The sequence below is a fragment of the Plectropomus leopardus genome, chromosome 19 (assembly GCF_008729295.1).
Source record: "Plectropomus leopardus isolate mb chromosome 19, YSFRI_Pleo_2.0, whole genome shotgun sequence".
Taxonomy (NCBI): Eukaryota; Metazoa; Chordata; class Actinopteri; order Perciformes; family Serranidae; genus Plectropomus; species Plectropomus leopardus.
The window spans coordinates 14,865,010-14,885,650 of record NC_056481.1 but is presented as its reverse complement, the minus strand read 5'-3'; the positions used below and the strand labels follow the sequence as shown (position 1 = coordinate 14,885,650).

The 20,641-nt window shown below is 39.7% G+C and overlaps 2 protein-coding genes across 2 annotated transcripts in view; both read left to right on the top strand.

Annotated features, from left to right (window-relative positions):
* The window catches only part of LOC121959060 (pancreatic secretory granule membrane major glycoprotein GP2-like), a 7,051-nt gene extending 6,208 nt beyond the window's left edge, over nt 1-843 (top strand). The window contains exons 2-4 of the mRNA XM_042508242.1: nt 163-322; nt 413-515; nt 618-843. Of these exons, the coding sequence (XP_042364176.1) occupies nt 163-322; nt 413-515; nt 618-709 (355 nt within the window). The 3' untranslated portion in view covers nt 710-843. The remainder of the gene's footprint in view (nt 1-162; nt 323-412; nt 516-617) is intronic.
* A 2,336-nt stretch (nt 844-3,179) lies between these two features.
* LOC121959171 (alpha-tectorin-like) lies at nt 3,180-20,233 on the top strand. The gene is made up of 23 exons (XM_042508382.1): nt 3,180-3,222; nt 3,480-3,625; nt 3,916-4,194; nt 5,082-5,177; nt 5,288-5,453; nt 6,292-6,692; nt 6,785-7,361; nt 7,443-8,026; nt 8,243-8,795; nt 8,875-9,473; nt 9,581-9,738; nt 9,874-10,274; nt 15,326-15,522; nt 15,611-16,006; nt 16,118-16,401; nt 16,480-16,757; nt 16,910-17,029; nt 17,300-17,484; nt 17,623-17,783; nt 18,491-18,742; nt 18,891-19,050; nt 19,866-19,959; nt 20,142-20,233. The coding sequence occupies exons 1-23, from the start codon at nt 3,180-3,182 to the stop codon at nt 20,231-20,233; spliced, it is 6,222 nt and encodes a 2,073-aa protein (XP_042364316.1).
* The last annotated feature ends 408 nt before the right edge of the window (nt 20,234-20,641 follow it).

Below are 20,641 nucleotides of genomic sequence, written 5' to 3'. Positions count from 1 at the left end.
CATTAGTGCAGAGTAAAGAAACTTTTGGAAATTCTTCTTATTTTAGCGCTCAAAGGCCTCTTTTCACTTGCTCCACCCATCCTCTCTTTAGCAACTTTGCCCTGTTTCCTTTGCAGCCCATCTGTTAATACCATAGGTCTTACAACTTTCCTTGTCTTCCAGGTGTCCTAACACAGCAGACGATAGAGTACAGCTGATTCAGAACGGTATCTCCACCGTGTCCCGATTCTCCTTTAGGCTGTTCACCTTTACCAACTTTTCATCCATCTATCTGCACTGCCAGGTTCACCTGTGTCTTTTGAGACATAACAACTGCACAGCTGTAAGTACGACTGTGTGTGTGTTTGTACTAAGTTTAGACAGATTATCAACAGATGCCTCAACAAAAGTCTGCAATGTTGTTTTCCTGCAGCACTGCTATCCAGGTTACCACAGGCAAGTGAAGAGGGACATATCCTACCATGCCACTACAGACATCTCACTAGGACCACTAACTCTGGTGCCACATAAGATGGGTAAAGCTATTTTATCTTTTTATAACTTCTGTACTCATGTAGATGACACAGAGATCTATCAATGCATTTTTTGTAACTTTAATTTTGGTTCTTCTCCTGCAGTCAGAATGGTGAAATCAAGCAGCGCTACAGGCCAGCTGACCTCGCTGATGACTCTGCTGATCAGTTTGCTGACTGCTAAAACTCTGGTGTAGGGTGATCAACAATGATCCATGTTCTACAGTCACTCAACAAATGTTTGCTCCTGGATTGTATTTCTTATCCTTGTTATGTTTTGTATTTCTGGTTAGTTAAAAAGTAGAAGCAGTTATTACTTTATCACATTAAGGGACGCCATTGTACGGCATGGAAAAGTTGAGGTCACTTTCTCCATTGTTGTACTCACTATGTATGATGTTTATCATTTGTATACTTGGTTTCTTTGTGTAGGTTCTTATCATTAAATATCTGTTATAAAAGACTTAATCATATAAAATTAAGGTTAAAATTAAAATAAAGGATATTTGTTCATTAAGTATGGATCTTATCTTTTGCCAATGAATGAGATTTACAGTTTTCTACAGATGTAGTGGAAGGTTCTGTGGATTCTACAAGCTGCCAGCATCGTTAAATAATTTTATCAACAACATTAAGGTTGTGGCGTAATATCTGCAGTAACATGCAACTTACAGTTAAACAGCACAATGCAATATGTCCTTGTAAATTATTTTGCAAAAAAATATGTAAGGAAGATGCTTCTTCAAAATATTTTGGTAAAATGATTTTAACTTTCCTTTATTGGCAAAATGCATTAAAAGTGCATGAGTTAACTCTAGAGAAACAGTTGAATGTTGAGTCTCATTCCTATGTCACAAAATATTAATGCTTTGGGTTGATGGTTTGGTCCAACTGGCACCCCTAGGTCATCAGTATTTGATGGTAATAAAATAAAAATCAAATGTATACTCTTGATTAATTAATTTACATTGATTTTTCAACCACGCTGTAAGCATTTTCATTTTGGAAATAAATTTATTTGTGAATGATCACTCTCTGCTTGCCTTTTCTTTTGGCTCGGGTATGACTGCAGATTTGTTTGAGAAGTACGATAGTCTCAGTGCAGTGAATCAATGAACACATCAGTTACTCATCTGCTAAAATATTCCCCTTGTTTCCTTATCCTGAACCTGAATCTCTGAACCAGTTTATTATTTTATGGGATAGTATTGGCTTTGCTTACAGGAGCACCAAAATGCATAAAACATAATGACAATGACAATCTTTTTTTTTTTTTTTTATCTTTCGGGAATTAAGAGGTATCTTTGAGATCGGGACAAGGCTTGGCTTTTGACAACACTGTAAAGGTTAAACAATCTTCTCTGTTATCTTGTCCAGTTGGTTTTCTATTGTTCCTACTTTTTGTAGCTGAGAATATAGGTCAACTGAAGTTTATATTTACTGCCTCACAAAAAGAAATTTGACTTGCTCCCATAATTCAATACCGTTACTCATAATCACATCAAACATTTTATAAAAGTCTACCTCAGTAGCTGACCATAAAAAATATAACTTGCATAACAAGGACAATCATAAAAAACGGTGAAAACAATGAGACCATTCAAATAAAAAAAATCAATAAAAACATTCAGCAGTATAGTATAAAACATTCAAAATACTAAAACAAAGCAGTGCAGCAGATGTGATACAATCTAAACAGGCTACACACAAGGAAGAATGCATCTGTGTAACTGTGAAGTATCACATTGCATCATAATGAAGTGATCCATTTTATTTAATCAACCACAAAATAAGAGAATGTTGTTTGCCAGTTTAACAAGATAGGTTTCTCTACCACACAATCACACATCCTCAGGAAGAAAACTGTTTTTCTGCACTTGCACACAGAGCATTTGCAGGTCTCAAAAGCAAATGTTTTAGGCCATTAGATAATCCAGGAATCTATATTTTCAGTAATATCAGCTGATATCAATTTCCCTGAAATTCAGTTGAAGCTTTTACTTTTGGTGTGCCACCCCAAGATTTTTGAGGGCAGGGCACCCTGAAGCTCATCTAGTAGAGCATTTGCCCAATGTACCATGCCTGTGTCCTTGCCACAGTGGCAGGGGGTTCGATTGCTGTCCAATCAAATAAAGGCAAAGAGCCAAAAAATAACCTTAAAACAATTCAAGAGCTCCATCAAGACAGACCTATGAAAAATATCTGGGGGCGCCATTGTTTGATATCATCAGTATTGTAACATTATCAGTTTTGGGCTAGGTGATGGATTAATAATGGTATAACCTAACAGGAAAAACAACCAGTTATTTTTTTAAATTTTGAATATGTTCAAAACCATCAATGTTAAACCATCAATGACCCAAACACAAAAGATAAAACAAATCAGTACTTCTGTAAGTACTAGAGAAAGTCAGGTTTATGGCTCTGTGCCACTAGAGAAAATCAGGTTATGGCTCTGTGCCAGCGTTTATTATATAAAGCCTGGTTTTAGCCTTGCAGTCTCAAATGGATGAGAGGGAAGCAGACAGCATACATGAACAGGTGATTATTTCAAAGAGGGCAAAATTTAATGTCAAAAACTAGATTTTACTCAGTGCTTTGTTATGGTAAAATGTTGATAACGTTCATTATGTTTGTACAGCAGATTTGATGTTTGAGCTTGACAGAATGGCCTGTCAAATCATGTTGTTTGTGCTGCTTTTGGGGATGATAAGTGAGTAATTTTATGTATTTTATTTCATTAGGCCTATAGTTTCAACAGTTTTTTTGTTATTCTATCTAACTCATCAACCTACATTGCTGGATTGTTTCAAAAACAAAATATTCTGCTCATTTATTTATTTTATTCTTCTTTCTTATTTATTTGTTTCACTACAGGTGTGGTGACTCCTCAGGTCGTAAGTAAGTTCACATCTTGAATCCTTTTTAACATTTTAATATTATATATATAATATACTACATTTTTGTTCATTTTTGTGATACACCCTTGTTCCCTAGGACCCCTCTACACAATATCTGGAACTGCAAGCTCTCGATCAGATGATGGAAGTTCTCCACGGATTGCCCTAAAGCGACCTTTTGTCTATTTTGGACGGACATACCATCAAATTTATGTATGTAAAATTTACTTACAAAATAATGTACATATAAATGGAGATTGTGAAAACATTTTCCTGTCAAATTAAGTTTCCCATCACTGAAACTGCTTCCAATATTGCAAAAGCCAAAATATGAAATATAATTTTGTAAAACTGCCACATAGTATTTAATTTTTTACACATACTCAGAAAAATCTGAGCCTTTGAATGTAGAATGTGCAGCTAATGAACAATACTCACCATTCATTCATTCATTCATTCATTTATATGTATGTATTTATTTATTTTTACTCATTTATTTGCAGGTCAACCACAATGGACACCTGACATTTGACAATCCACTCAGGGCACATTCACCTCAAAGGTTCCCGCTATATGTACCCAGAGACTTCATCGCTCCATTCTGGACAGATCTCGACAACAGAGAGATTGGTCAGGTCTACTACAACCAATACACCAGTGGCAGTGTACTCCAACAAGCTACACGGGACATTAATGACTACTTCCCAAACATGAACTTCAATGCCAACTGGGTCTTTGTTGCAACATGGTATGAAGTGGCCTACTTTCCAAATTCGGGAACAGTAAGTCAACTAAACCCAAAAGGGCTTCCAGAATGGTGAAATTACAGTGAAGTATGAAAATTTTAATGGAAAAAAAGGCTAAAATAGCACTTAACTTAAAATGTTACAAATGATCATGGTGATGAAATTGTAATTCAAATTCATTTTTTTTAATTAATTCCGGAGCAAAAATGTGGCACAAGAGGGGGTTTTCTGAGCATTATGCCTTTCTTAGCATGAAATAAAGAAATTAGGCAATTTTCACACAGTTATTCATGCAAATTTTCTAAATTTGCAATTTTAAAATTAATATTAACAACAATGAACTGAAAACTAATATAGAAGCATGAAATAATAAATAAATTATTTAATAGTGATACACTGAGACAGTGTTGCATCATCAATTTTGGGCTGGGGGGGGGGCACAATATGCAACTTGTTCTTGAAAACTGACCTATTTTTACAACTTAGTGTGAGTATTTCCCTCTGCAAATACTGTGAATGATGTGAATGATTTACTGAATTCCATCAGTAAATCATTTGACAGAGTGCAATATATCCCATTTCTAGGGCAGTAAAAGGAACAGCATAACTATTACCCACAATAGTGACTGATGTCATTCTAATATACTGTAAACTAGAGTTGAGGAAAATGTTACACATTTGGTAGAATATTGTGACACAAAGTGTGGCATTTTTCAGTCTTTTATACCAGTTGTCTAAATTACAGATTTTATTTAACAATGATTGCAATGAATTGAAAAGTAACTTAGAAATACTAGATAATAAATGAATTACCTAATGGAGGGATATACTGATAGAGTGTTGTAACAAAGTGTTTCTGAACTGCAATATCTAGTAATACATGGAAAAAGCAGCATATATGACAATTAATTAATATTTTCCAGCGTACAACCGTCCAGGTGGTGTTGATCTCTGGAGCACAGCACTCGTTTGTGTTGATGAACTATGGGACAATAGCCTCAACCAATTGGAACGTTCAGGTCAGATCCCCTACATTTCATATGTTTTGCTGTGACTAATTATGAAAAATGATAATGTATATTTCTTATTCTAACTATATTCATTTTATTTCAATTTTTTGTATTTTCAGGCTGGCTATGATACAATAAACTCAACTCATCATTTTACCATACCTGGATCATTCACTAATGCTGCAACAGGCAGTAATTCAAACTTCCTCCTGAGCAGCAATGTCAATGTACCCGGTCGCTGGGCTTTCCAGATAGACCATGGATCAAGATTCTGCACATTCAATGGTAAAATGAGATAAAGAGGTTGATCATTACTGTGTGCTTTATGCAGCATGTGCTCTACAGCAACACATATCCATGGGAGAGTTCTGTAGGGACCTAAAACTATGAAACCAGCCTTGTACCAGCACCTGTCAGACCTGATACAACTGAAACTGCCTGGTACTGCCAAATTTGAGACCCAAACCCAAATCCAGAGGCTATATATATGTTATTTCTTCTTTGATGACAAAGACATATGGTAGCTTTGGACCCTGGAAAAGACTTTCTCACAAATGGACAATAAAAGAAGTCTATGAGCAGATCTATGTAGATTTACAGACAGTATGGCACAGCAATCAACAGGCACAAAACATATGCAACTTTTACAAGCTGACAGGGCTGCAATGAATTATGAATAGACAAGAAAAAACACCAAAACTGCCATTAGATGCCAAAACATCCCCCAGTGAGTCTGAGGATACCTCATTACAAGCTGCAACAATGACACAAAATGGTATTAACTACCGGTCTCCTAAGTGGGCGTGGCAGTCTCTCCTCTGCATACCTTCACCTCTTTTAGAAGTGTAATATATATTGTGTGCATAGATCAAATACGATTCATACAATTCAACACTTTTCCTTATTTTGACTCAGATTTTAATCTGCTACCAACTGAGTCAAAAATCACGTTAATTGTTGCTACATCTCGCCAAAGTATGTTGCAAAAGCAAATGTCTCAAACAAAGTTCATTTTCTTCTAATTTGTCTGTCTGAAAAGATGCCATTTCAGTGTCAGGATTTGTAGAAGGCTTGAGGCCTGTCTTTACCCTTAAGTCACCTTTGATTTCTTGTTCTCTTCAAGGTGTACCCATTCAGCTGGGTGACTCATTCTGGAGCGACAGTACCTGTGCACAAAAGTGCACCTGCACCACAGCAGGCTTGAAGTGTCACAGCCAACCCTGCACCTTTTCCCAAATCTGCCAACCTGCTGACTTTCAGTTCTCCTGCCAGACGGTGGAGAAAGGCACCTGCAGCATAAGTGGTGATCCACATTACTATACCTTTGATGACAGAGTGTTTCACTTCCAGGGAACCTGTACTTATGTTCTCTCAGAGCAATGTGGTCATGGGCTGCCCTACTATAGAGTAGAGGGCAAGAACGAGCACCGGGGCAGTACTCGAGTCTCTTGGACAAGACTGGTCAAAGTGTACGTCTATAATGAAACAATCGAGATTGTCAAGGGACGTCGTGGTCAGGCAAAGGTTAGCAATAACAACTAAGTCTTTATTTAGTGATGTATTTTTATTTAGTTCAAATTTTGTGACTATGTTTTTGCTTGCTGTTGTGCTCACAGGTTAATGGCAACTTTGTTGCCACTCCCATCTCCCTTAACAATGGCACAGTCCAGGTTTATGAGTCAGGATTTTCTGTGATCGTCAGTACTAACTTTGGCTTAGATGTGTCTTATGACACCAATCATTATGTTTGGATCAGTGTGCCCTACACTTACCAGAATGCAACATGTGGCCTGTGTGGAAACTTCAACAATGATCCCAGAGATGACTTCAGAACCCGCCAAGGTGAGCTTGTGAGCTCTGATGTGGTTTTTGCAAACAGTTGGCAAGCATCAGGAGACGATGAGCCTGGTTGTGGACCACAGTGTGAAGGTCTGGACTGTACTACCTGCACTGATGCTGAGATAGCATTATACAACAACAATGCCCATTGTGGTATGCTCTCGAACATTTCTGGACCTTTTGCCGCTTGCCATGAGCAACTTCCCCCACAGAACTTTGTGGAGAGTTGTGTTTATGATCTTTGTCTGGGAGGAGGGTATCAACCCATTCTGTGCCAAGCCCTAAATGTGTATGCAAGTCAGTGTCAACAGAATGGTATAGAGCTGCCGAGCTGGAGGAGACAAGGCTTCTGTGGTATGTTATTATTTATTTTAAATAATCCTTTTGGGTAAAATGCCCATGATTTGAAGATCAATGTTGTTTTCTTTTGTCTAGAAATCCCCTGCCCTGCCAACAGCCACTTTGAGTCCCAAGGCACAGGATGTCCAGCAACTTGTGTCAATCCAAATTCTACCCACAACTGTCCTCTCCCTGCCCAGGAAAGCTGCATCTGCAATTCAGGCTACGTCCTTAGTGCTGGAGTCTGCGTCCCTCATGCCAAGTGTGGCTGCAGCTTTGAGGGTCGCTACTACCGCTCTGGAGAAACTGTAATACTAGATGAGGACTGTGGGAGACGTTGTAGTTGCAGTTATGGCACTATGACCTGCCGCTCCCATGGATGTGGCCCACTTGAATCATGCAGCATAGAGGAGGGAGAAAGAGGATGCAGACCTAAGAATTATGCAACATGCTGGATAAGAGGCCCAGGGACATATCAAACTTTTGATGGACTGACATACCACTATCCTGGAGCATGTCGATTGACTCTTGCCAAAGTAATGGGATTGTCTAGTCACCCACATTTTGTGGTGACAGCTGAAAAAGTGCCCAAAGGCCAACAAGGTTTTGCCCGGTTGCTAAAGTTTGAGGCAGAGGGAGTACATGTGTCCATTGAGATGGAAAATAGCAGCAGAATACATGTAAGTGACTGGCCCTTTTTTGAGAGCAATCTTGAATGCAATCATGAATCCTGAACACTTATGAAGACAAATGTGACAAAATGGTAGTGGATATGTGAGAAAAATTTAGTGACATGAATATTATCACTGGTACTTTTCTTCTGAATATTTAACAGCACATAGTACCTTTGTTTAAATCTTGTTAACTACAAAGAATGAATCTCAATGGCCCTGTAGGTTGATGGTCAGCGGATCAGACTACCCTTCAGCTCAGCATCCAGCAGAATCCAGATCTACCACAGCAACATTCACAGTATCATCCTGCGCACCTCCTTTGGTGTAACTGTGCAGACGGTCTGGCCTCACTTTGTGCGTGTCACTGCACCTGGCATCTACAGTAGTTCACTGGGTGGACTCTGTGGTAACTACAATGGTCAACCACATGACGACTTCCGTACACCCAATGGCATTCTGGTCAACAGCTCTCAGGACTTTGGGGACAGTTGGCGAGATGGCTCTCTTGCTGCACACTGTGTGGAAAGTGTAAATCAAAACTCTACAATAAACTACAATTCTAGCGAGTACTGTGGCATTCTTGGCTTACCGCATGGACCATTTTCCCAGTGTTGGGACATGGTGGACCCACAGCAGAATATGGATGCATGTGTGGAGATCATTAAGACCTCCAGAGATCCATCATCGGCACTATGTGAGGTCCTACGAGATTACGTACTCATGTGTCAACTAAAGGGTGTAGCCCTTGGACACTGGAGGAAAGCAACTAGTTGTGGTAAGCACACTCCTTTTTGGATTAAGCTTGGATATTGTATATATGATATTTTAAAAAAAAATAATTTTTTTTTCTCTAGAGCAAAACTGCCCTCAAAACAGCCATTATGAAGTCTGTGGAACCTCTTGTCCCTCCACCTGTCCCAGTCTCTCTTTCCCTTTTGAATGTGGTACTGTGTGCCAGGAGGGTTGCCAATGCAAGGATGGTTTTGTCCTCAATGGAAACCAGTGCGTACCACCAACACATTGCGGATGCCATCACCAGGGACGGTACTGGCAAGCTGGCGAACAGTTCTGGGATGGTGAGGAGTGTCAGAGCTTTTGTGCCTGTGATGGCACTACTGGGGTAGTCCACTGTGTCCCCAACTCCTGTGGTCCCCAGGAGTCCTGCCGTGTGGTGGAGGGTGAGTTTGGCTGCCATCCAAACCATCATGGCACCTGCTCTGCCTCAGGTGACCCTCACTACATCACCTTTGATCGCAAGGCCTATGACTTCCAGGGAACCTGCCGCTATACTCTGGTGACCCTTTGTAATACCACTGATGGACTCCACCAATTTTCTGTGGAGGCTAAGAATGAGCCGTGGAGTGGGCTGCCAGTTTCAATCACAGCTGAAGTTTTTGTAAATGTGTGGGGTTTTCAGTTGCACATGTCAAGAGACAGACATGGTGTGGTTCAAGTAAGTTGTTAAAATAGAATAAAACTTTTTGTACAATTTTATGTGAATGTCAAAGGATTAACAAAATGAGAAAACACACCTGATCTTTCTTCCAAACTCTCTTTCAGGTAAATGGAGAAACTAAAACTGTACCTATTCTATTGAATGGAGGTCAGGTTTCAATCTATTCAAGTGGACCTCGTGTATTTGTCAGTGCTGATTTTGGCTTGAGTGTTACCTTTGATGGATATAGTTCAGTGTTTATCTCTGTACCAGCAGATTACAGGTATCTGCCATTCAGAAGAGCTAAAAATAAAATGTCTTGACATACTTAAAAACTATTTCCAAATAAAGACACTTAATAACCCTCTATATTCTGATTTCTGACACTGAAAGTATTCAATCATTGTCATCAATGCAGAGGAAAAACATGTGGACTTTGTGGAAATTTCAATGGAAATCCAAATGATGAGTTCCACACTCCATCTGGAATGATGGTCACCACTCCAGATGAGTTTGGGGCAGCTTGGAAAGTGGAAGGCGACTATACCTGCAGTGATGGGTGTGGCTCCTCCTGCCCACAATGCACCAATGACCTCCCTGCTAGAACCCAATGTGAGGTGATTCAAGCAGCTGATGGCCCCCTCAGCTTCTGCCATGAAGAGGTGGACCCAGCACCATATTTTAAAGACTGTGTGTTTGATGTTTGTGTGTCGGGAAATGAGGGGCAAGATCTTCTATGCAGAGCCATTGAGGCATACGTAAGTGCCTGTCAGTCTGCTAATGTTCGAATCTACCCTTGGAGACAGGACACCCCCTGCAGTAAGTCAACCAGTCAATCATTAACCTAAGATGTCTTTTCTGAATAACTCATCACATATGGATAAAAGTACTTGGGTCATCTGATAATTGTCAATTATTTCCACACTTACACAGGACTTGACTGTCCAGTAAACAGCCATTATGAGCTGTGCGGTACCGACTGTGGTCACACCTGTGCCAGCAGCATTGATGCCACCTGTGAGCAGGGTTGCTCTGAGGGATGTTTCTGCGACGAAGGTTTTCTCAGGAGTGGGACAAGATGTGTCCCTGTGGAAAGCTGTGGCTGTCAGTATAATGGGTTCTACTATGATGTAAGTCACATCCATGTGAATACTAAATAATATACAGAGTTGCTCATTCACAAAAAATGAACCATGAACTTAATGGATTGCATATCATAATTGCTTCTACAAGTTGCCTCAGATCTAAAAAATATGATGTTAATTCCACTGCAGAAGAGACTTGATGATCACTAAAATTAGGTAGGGGAAAAAAGTGCACATATTGATATGGGTTTAGGTCAAATGAGTTGTTATATATCGGCATATCAGATATTGGCAAAAAATCTAATATTCTGCATCCCTAGTGTCCCCTAAATCAGAGCGTTGTAATGACTTTCATCCATGGAGACAATAATCCAGAGAGAAACAGAAAGGTATAACAAATGAAGCAGAACAGAGCAAAGCTCAATTTTCAGTAGAAATAACAAAGCATCAAGCAAATCAAGCAATAAACACAAGCTTACACTTCAACTACTCTTCTTTTCAAGTAAAATAATCTGAGAATGTCAGAACAACACAGAAACCCAGCAAGGACACAAGGAAAGCATCAAGTAAACCATGGCCACCACAGCGAGCGCAATAGGCAGTATGACAGGCGTATTAATCAAATGGTGAATAATACAATAAATATCTATTACTTAAACTTCTTTAACAGTCAATACCAGAAGATCACCACGGCGGGTGCAGAAGCAGGACACATACACACATAACCAGGGTTCCCACCCATTTTCATGGACAAAATTGCTTTGTTTTTTTAAAAAGCAAGGGAAAATGTAGAGAAAACTATATGTATAAATATCAGGATTGTGCACACATGCATGTATATTAAAGATTATGTAACAGAATTATTTTTTTTCACGTCATTCCTTGTTTGTTTTTGTTTTTTACTTTCCCTATTTTTGCCCTTTTAAGCTTTTTTTAGGTAATTTGGTCATTTATTGCTATTTTGGAATCATTTCCTTTTTATAAATTGCTCAATACCTTGTTCCCCTTTTCAAAAAAACAAAAGCAAATTTGCGCAAAAGTCAACTGATTTTGTAATGAAGAACATAGTTTTGTGGAAACAAAAAATTGCTGAGCGACCTATCCACGGCTTTTTGCATATGTGGACCACATTGGACCAGGTCCAAATAAGAAAACCACGATGCTTAGACAGGTCAAATCCAGACTTACCTGGGAAGCAAAATATTATTTAAAACACCGTTTCAGATTTGTGAAATCATTATATTTTTGAAAAATGAAGAAAGGAAAGAAAGGGAGAGAGAAAGAGAGAGAAACGACTTTTCCTGGTTTTTCATGACCGTGGGAACCCTGCACAACAAAGCCACGAAGAAAGGAACTTAAGATAATAAAAATGACCGACCTCCTTTCTTTAAATATTGTTGAGAGATCCTTCGTGTGTTCACACTGATCCATGACGATCCACGACTCCGGTATTTAATTCCTTTGGACGGCGTTCATCCTCTTCACTGCGTGGAAAGGTTTAGTCCAGTCTGGTTAATGGTCACTGTGATGACTTTGAACAGAGTCTCATGCGCAGCTTGTTGACACATTTACCTCCGAAACGTTGCATTTGTGTCACGGTAAAGACACTTTAGTGGTGTTCGTTTTTTCTCTCCACTTTCACAAGAGTAGGCTGATGTTGAGTAACAGGCTGTATCCAGTGCCGAAATCTGTTATTTAAGGTGTAATGACTTGACGAATATACCGGTGATACAAACGAAGTTTTCGACAGCTGAGCTATCCGGCATTTGTTTGTATAGCGCCGTCTTGCTAATGCTTCTTCCTAACTGAAACCGCACTGTTAGCTTTATTTACAAGTTTACCAGCGACTCCAGGATAGTTCAACAGCGGCCAGAAATTTCTGCCTCCACCAACTAGCAGAAAGCACAAGTCGTAGTAAACATTAGCCGTGTTTCCTGCTTCCGTCGGTGGCTTCCTCCATAATGGTAAGTTTTAGCTAACATACCAATAAGGTAGGCCTATGTTGGTTTTGTCCCGGACCAATCTTTAGTTATCTAAAGCAGAGCAAAAATAATGTGCTCTGGGGTTCTGACACGACAGAATGTCAACCAAGCCACTTTTAAATGATTAAAAAATCTCCAGGTATATAAATGTAGGTTTGAAAATAGTGGCAAAATAAACAGTAAAGGTACTCTCCAAACGATGCCGCGCGGCGGGTCCGTTGAGGAGTTCGGGACCTGTTTCACGAGACAACACGATGCTGAAGTCAGTTTCAGATTGGTGGCGTCCCATTCAGCGGATAAGAGGAGAGTTAAAAAAAAACAAAAACTCAACCCTTTGATATCTGAGCAAATTTGCTTGATTTCTGTTAATAACATGGTAGGAGGGCATTAACAGCTAAACAAGGAATGTCCCAAAAATTGGCAAGAAAATGATTAAGAAATTAGGTTATTAGAAAATTACCTGAAAATTTTTGTAGCACTTTTTTATACAACAGCGTAATTCAAAGTGCTGTACAGAGTAATTAAATATAAAATGTAATAAAGGATAGAGATTTACAGTAAAAGAGTGAAGAGATAATAAAGCTAAAATTAATTACTAAATGATTTATAATTTTTAAATTAAAAAAAAAAAAAATAGCCTCATATGTTTATTACTTTAGTAGAAAGCATGAAAAAAACTAAGTTCATTTTTAAAAAGTTTTATGGGACAATAATTGTGCATAAATTCAAAGGGTGTACAAAAATTTCACAGCACAGAGCAAACATCAAGAATAATTCATGTTTATGCAACTCTGTAATGAAGAGCAAAGTTCTGGGGAAACATAACTTGTCGCTGTCTGAAGTCCATTTTCAAATTTGTGAAATATTTATTCTCTGAGAAAATGCAAAAAGGGAGTTTGTACTAGTTTGAAACATCAAGACCACATTGGACCAGATAAAAACTACTACTTAGACAGATCAAATCTGGATAGGATTCTCTAAGAGAGGCAAAACATGAATTAAAACAGGGTTTAAGATTTCTGAAACCTTTATTGTCTTTGTGAAAATACAATACAGGAGATTTAACTGTGTTTTCCACATGAAGACCACATCGGACCAGGCCCAGATTAAAAATCACAATACTTGGAGGTGGTAGCCTAAATCTTGATTTCAACTGCATTTTCACACGAAGACCACATTGGACCAGTCGTAACATACTGTAGCTTTTCTATAGTAAGGAAGTGGTTATGTTCTGGATGGCTTCAGTATCATGGCAGGAAAAGCAGAAGTGGAACTTCTCGATGGTTCTGCTCCATTAACTGTGCCTCCAGGAGACTTTTCCAGGCTCAGTAAATTGAATGCAGCCTTCATTGACATATCAAAATATCCATTATAAAAAACAAGCCAGCGACTGTTTTGACCTATGTGTTGTATGTTTGTTTTTTTCTTGCCTGTTGCAGGATGGTGAGTCCTTCTGGACAGAAGGGTGCTCTCAGCGATGTGAGTGCCATGCTCCCAATGACCTACGTTGTACTGCTGCATCCTGCTCTCCAACACAAAAGTGCACCATCGAAAATGGCCAGCTGGGCTGTTTTGATGATTTGACTACCTGCACTGTGTGGGGGGATCCACATTACATCACCTTTGATCACAAGGCATACGACTTTCAGGGAACCTGCCGTTATGTTTTGGCCACACTATGTAACGACATCGATGGGATCCATGGATTTTCAGTGGAAGCTAAGAATGAGCCGTGGAGAGGGTTGAAAATTTCAGTCACAGCTGAAGTTTTTGTAAATGTGTGGGGCTATGAAGTGCATATGTCAAGGGAGAGCCATGGTGTGGTAAACGTGAGTTAAGCAACTTTCCAACACTTACAGACATTCGTAATGAAATCTAATCTACACTGGAAACAAAATATATCATTTTCAAAAGCACCAGACAGTTGCAACACAAATTCAATTATATGATTGTTCATCCACTTCTGTTTTTCTGATGTTAAAGGTGAATGGAGTGACGAAAAACCTACCTGTTCTCTTGAATGAAACTCGTGTTTCTATCTATGCAAGAGGATCTCACACACATCTCACTACTGATTTTGGCCTGATTGTCACATATGATGGATTGTATAAAGTCTTAGTCTCTCTACCTTCAAGATACAGGTATGTGGCATGTTTAAATGTTTTCCTTTAAACTAAAAAATCTTTATCATCAAATATTTGATACATGTAGCTTCAATCAATCAACTTAATGTCATCAATGTAGAGGAAAAACATGTGGACTTTGTGGAAACTTCAATGGAAACCCAAATGATGAGTTCCACACCCCATCTGGAATGATGGTCACCACTCCAGATGAGTTTGGGGCAGCTTGGAAAGTGGAAGGCGACGACACATGCAGTGATGGGTGTGGCTCTTCCTGTCCACAATGCACCAATGACCTCCCTGCCAGAGCCCAATGCGATGTGATTCAGGCAAATGACGGTCCCTTCAGCTCCTGCCATCAGCAGGTTGACCCAGAGCCATATTTCAAGAGCTGTGTGTTTGATGTATGTATCGCTGGAATTGATTCCCTTTGCGGGGCCATTGAGGCGTACGTCAGCGCCTGTCAGTCTGCTAATGTTCAAGTCAACCCGTGGAGACAGGATACCCCCTGCAGTAAGTCAGCTAGTCAAGGTCCCATTTAAAAATGACATAGATACTAATATCAGCAATTTATTTTCCTCAACATGCCTCCTGAGCAACTGTAGACTCAAAAATGTGTGTAATGGACTTTAGTGATTATCGTAATCTTACAGCCATCTCTTCTCTCCTCACTTATAAAGGACTTGACTGTCCAGCCAACAGCCATTATGAGCTGTGTGGTACCGACTGCGGCCACACCTGTGCCAGCAGCATTGATGCTGCCTGTGAGCAGGGTTGCTCTGAGGGATGTTTCTGTGATGAAGGTTTTCTCAGGAGCGGGACGAGATGTGTCCCAGTCGAAAGCTGTGGCTGTCAGTATGCAGGCTTCTACTACAATGTAAGTCAATTTCCTGTTAATACTTTCCATGGTTACAATATGCAACATTTACATGAGAAACTATTCTTTACTCTTTTTCATGTTGCAGGCTGGTGAGTCCTTCTGGACAGAAGGTTGCTCCCAGCGATGTGAGTGTCATGCTCCCAATGACCTGCGCTGCTTTGCTGCATCATGCACTTCGACACAAGAGTGCACCATCAAAAATGGCCAGCTTGGCTGTTTCGATGATTTGACCACCTGCACTGTGTTCGGGGACCCACACTACATCACTTTTGATGGGGCATTGGCTCATTTCCAGGGCACATGCTCTTACATCATTACTGAAAGTCTGAGCCACGGCACCAATGAAACCCAGTTTCAGGTCGTGGCTACCAATAATCACCGTGGCAACAACCATGTGTCATTTGTGTCAACAGTGGATATATACCTCACAAATCAGCCTGAGAGTGTGAATGTTAGGATTGGACCCAACAAAAGAGTGAAGGTAAAGTCTTTATGACTTTAAACAAAAACAACTTTCTATATCTGTCTGGTGTAAACATACCGCACAACAAAAGCCTTATGTCTGCCTCTTTCTAATCTCTGATCTCTCCAGGTAAATGGAAGTGAGGTGTCTCTTCCCACCACTGTAGGAACATTAGCTCAGGTAGTAAGGCAGGAAAACTACATCGTGGTCAGTGCTGATGACTTGATAGTCCAGTTTGACGGGCAGAGTACTTTACTGGTCAGAGTGGGCCACCATCGTCAAAACAGAGTCACTGGGATGTGTGGAAACTTCAACAGTGACCCTGCAGATGACAAAGTCCTGCCCAATGGCACATCTGCCCAAAATGACAACCACTTTGGACACAGCTGGAAGTCACCAACAAGCCAACCACAGTGAGCCGTTATGAAAAACAAATGTCCATAATTTTATGAATACTGCAGCAGACAGTAATGGCAATGTGTCTTTTACAGATGTGGATCCACAGATGAGGATAATGGTGATGGACTGAACGACTGTCCCTTCATGGAAGAATACTCTGAGCTCTGTCGTGTCATCACCAACAGTAGCGGCCCATTTGGTGCCTGTCACCTGCACTCTGACCCGCGGCCGTTTTTCACTTCCTGCGTTTATGATCTCTGCCTCTACACTCCAGCCAACGGCATGCTGTGTTCTGCAGTCTCCGCCTATGAGAGAACCTGCTCTGCTTTGGGGTTGAACATCCCAGAGTGGCGCCCTGCTTTGAAATGTGGTAAGTTGCCTTAGACTAATAAGATAATTAATGAGAAAAGGGTATACTCCTTAGAAGAACTTGCCATTTGTCCTTGTGGTGCCTAAGGGCATCTTCTCTTTTACCCGTTTTGTTTCACTTTCATCACTCCTCCTCTCATTCTTTCCTCATAGCTGAGTCAGACCCCTGTGAACAGCTGGACTGCACAGAGTATGAGTGGTGTGGTGAGAAGGACGGTGTGTACGGCTGCTTTTGTGATGAACACCACCATCGACCCAACAATGAGAGCTACGGTGAGCCAGTTCCTCCTAAACACTGCTTTGTTTTGATGAGATCATGAAAGATAATAGATTGAACTTGCTGCACTAGAGTATAAACTATAACTCAACTAGACACATCAACAATGAGGCTGCAAACTAACTATTTTCATATGTAAATGATCTGCCTTATAACTGGTCCATAAAGGACTGACAACAATTAAATGCCATCCACTACAAATGTCTCTTTTTGCCTTTACAAGCCTATAGACATATTATGTTATCACATATATCTTTCTTTCACAGACTCGTCCATCACCTGCGTCAGTAGTTCAGGCACCATGTCTGTATCGCGCTGCCAGCTGTTTGAAGCTGGCTTCCCCTCCAGTGCCCTCCACCTCCGAGATGACACCTGCAAAGGGACTGTCCAGGATGGACGACTGGTGTTCCACTTTAACAATGATGACCAGCTGTGTGGGACAGTTCTCAGGGTACAGTCCATATATGTTCTTGACACAGAATCAAAAGCATGTAGATATTTACCTCCGTATTACATAGCTTTATATGTAAAAGTAAAAAGCATATTGTATCAAAATGCTTAAACACTTTTTGTCATCTTACTCTTAAAGAGCAACGGGACCCATTTCATGTATGAGAACGCCATCCAGGGCAACGTGGACCCTCATGAGGGCCTCATTAGCCGTGAGAAGAGAATCCTCCTGCACTTCTCCTGTGAATACCCTCTAGCCCAGGCCTTGTCTATGGATGTGGGCATCAACCCTATAGAGAGGTGGCAACCACAATACCATCTTCATCACTGTTATCATTGAATTTTTGGTCAGCTGAAGCTCTGGTGGCTAAAGCACAGCTTACTTTTGCAAAAGCACATTTTATTTGTTAGTTTGTCAGGGACAGTACAAAGACATTGTCACAAGGTACAATAACAATAACGTATATTTATTTGGGGTGAACTTTTCCTTTAAACAGATCATGACATATTATCATTACCACAAGAACACTAGTCAGATGAAAATGATACATGATAAATAGTGACATTATTAATGACAATATATGTGTATTGGCATAATTTTATGGATGTGTGTGTTCGTGTGCATGCAAGCACATGTATGTATGTATGTATGTTTATCTATGTGTATCTGTTACTGTCTGTGTGTGTGTGTGTGTGTGTGTGTGTGTGTGCGCCCAAGTGCATGATCAGAAATCATTTATCACAGGTTTGGTTTTGTTTTATTTAGCTTTTTATTAAGTTTTCAGGTGAGTTTGTGTTTTATTTCCATCAGTAGGGCATTTCAGAAATATATTCATTTCACTGAAGAGGATGACTTACAAAATACTTTTATGGCAACTTTTTTGGCCCTAATGTTTGTGAATATTTTACTCATGTTGACACTGTACTTACACATTTGAAAACAAACTATCCAAAACCTAGTTTAGAGTCTGTCCTTCTCAGAATTAATCACATTTGTTTTTCCGTAGCATTGTGAACAAAAGGCTTCCACTCGGCCTGGGTCGTTATAATTTGCGGATGATCCTTTTTGAGGACCCTGGCTTCCACATCCCCCTGACCAGAAACAGGAATCTAGAAGTGGAAATGGACCAGCGGTTGTATATTGAGGTGCAGACAGATGGAGTCGATGAACAGCAGATCTCCACCATTCTGGATTCATGCTGGGCAACACCTTTCAATGACGCAAGCTACCCTGTCCGCTGGGATCTCATCACTGCACAGTAAAGAAATGGTTTTACCTTGTGTCAGCACTCTGATTCCAAGTCCCCTTACATATTCTAAAAACTTGCATATAAGATTACCCTAGACAATTATTACATATAGCTTGAAGTCGACATTGTAACTTCCACCATCTTCCCTGTCTCCCAGGTGTCCTAATTCAGAAGATGAAACAGTAGAGCTGATTCAGAATGGCGTCTCCACTGTGGCGCAATTCTCCTTCAGGATGTTCACCTTTACCAACTTTTCATCCATCTACTTGCACTGCCAGATTCACCTGTGTCTTTTGAGACACAACAACTGCACAGCTGTAAGTACAACTGTGTTTGTGTGTATTTGTATTAATGCTGGAAAAAACATCCTGTATACCACTGATTCCCAACCTGAGGGTCATGACATCCACTACAGGTGGCAAAGGTCCACAGGGGACCACAAGACCTTCTAGATTTTAATGGGTGTAAGATTTTTTTAAAGAAAATATAGTCATTTGACCCTATATCACAGTATTTAGTTCATTTATGTGGAAAAAAATCAAACTGATATTTTTCCAAGTCTAGATTTTTATTTAAGATATAAGCTTTAACAAAGACTTCTCACATGATAAGAGAATAGGCTCTATTCTCACAGCCTTGCCATGGATTAGAAAAGTTTGCAGTTAAAACAACCAAACAGCTAATAAAACAATGGTCAAGCACCAGGGAGTAGAAAACATTTAACTAAGTTACAGACAGTAATACTATAAGGTATGCATGACTGTTAAAAAAAACATTGGGCAGATAGAGCACTGTAATATAAGTTCATAAAAATGAAAACAAAACAAAACCCCAAATAATTTCTTATCTATTTGCAGCAAATAATCTGCTCAAAATGTATCCCAATAGCTTGTTTTACACAAATTCCTGAAGTTACTGCCTTCACTATTTGGGTTAAAAGTACAGTTTATCAGTTGATCTGTACTGTCATTGTTACACAGTGAATATAATATGAAATATCCATAAAATATGTTACTTAGTCAGGGGCTGTATACTCAGTGATATAGAGGGGGTCCTCAAGGAAAAAGTTGGGAACCACTGCAGTATACAAGCTGCTGTAACATCTGAAAACTTGTGATGTTGTGTCCCACAGCATTGCTACCCGGGTTACCACACAAGAGTAGCAAGGGATGTTTCACATCATGACACTGCAGCAATCTCATTAGGACCACTAATCCTGAAAAAAGGTAACTCTTACATAACAGCTGTGTTCTTGTTCAGTCGATGACATACTTGAATTAAATAGAAATACTACAAGCGGTTCAAATCATATTGTGCACGTTTAAATCAGCACAGTGTTCGTATTTGTGGAAAAATACTTTTTTTTTTATTTCAAAGCTGATGTTAGGTTTCTGTTTTTCTCTTGCAGATGACAGCATGAAATTGAGCCGTGCTTCAGGCCAGTTTGCCTCACTGGTGACCCTGCTAGTCAGTTTGCTGACGGCCAAATCTCTGAGCTAGAGAGATCCAAGATACGCGCACGTACAGTAAACAGAAGTATACATATCATATTACACCACAACATATTAATCAGTCTGCAGCAGCTTCAGAGATTTGAAGCACAGATAGATTGTATGCCTAGATTTCAGAATGAATAGTTAATTTACTTTTGTATTGCACTCAAAAAGTTATAGAATAAGACGCCCTTTTGGTTAGACAGTGATGATGATGCAGGCCTGACAAAGTTAAAAATGTTACAAAATATTTGGAAATGCATCCTCATTTATGTTCCTCAGAGGTCTTTTCAAAAGTTGAAGTAATTTTTCTTTACAACATTAGAGGGCAGTATAAGATCAAATACACATTTGGCTCTTCTCACCTTTTTGTATTTAGTATAATGTTTTAATTGTGTTTATTCTCAGGGCTGTA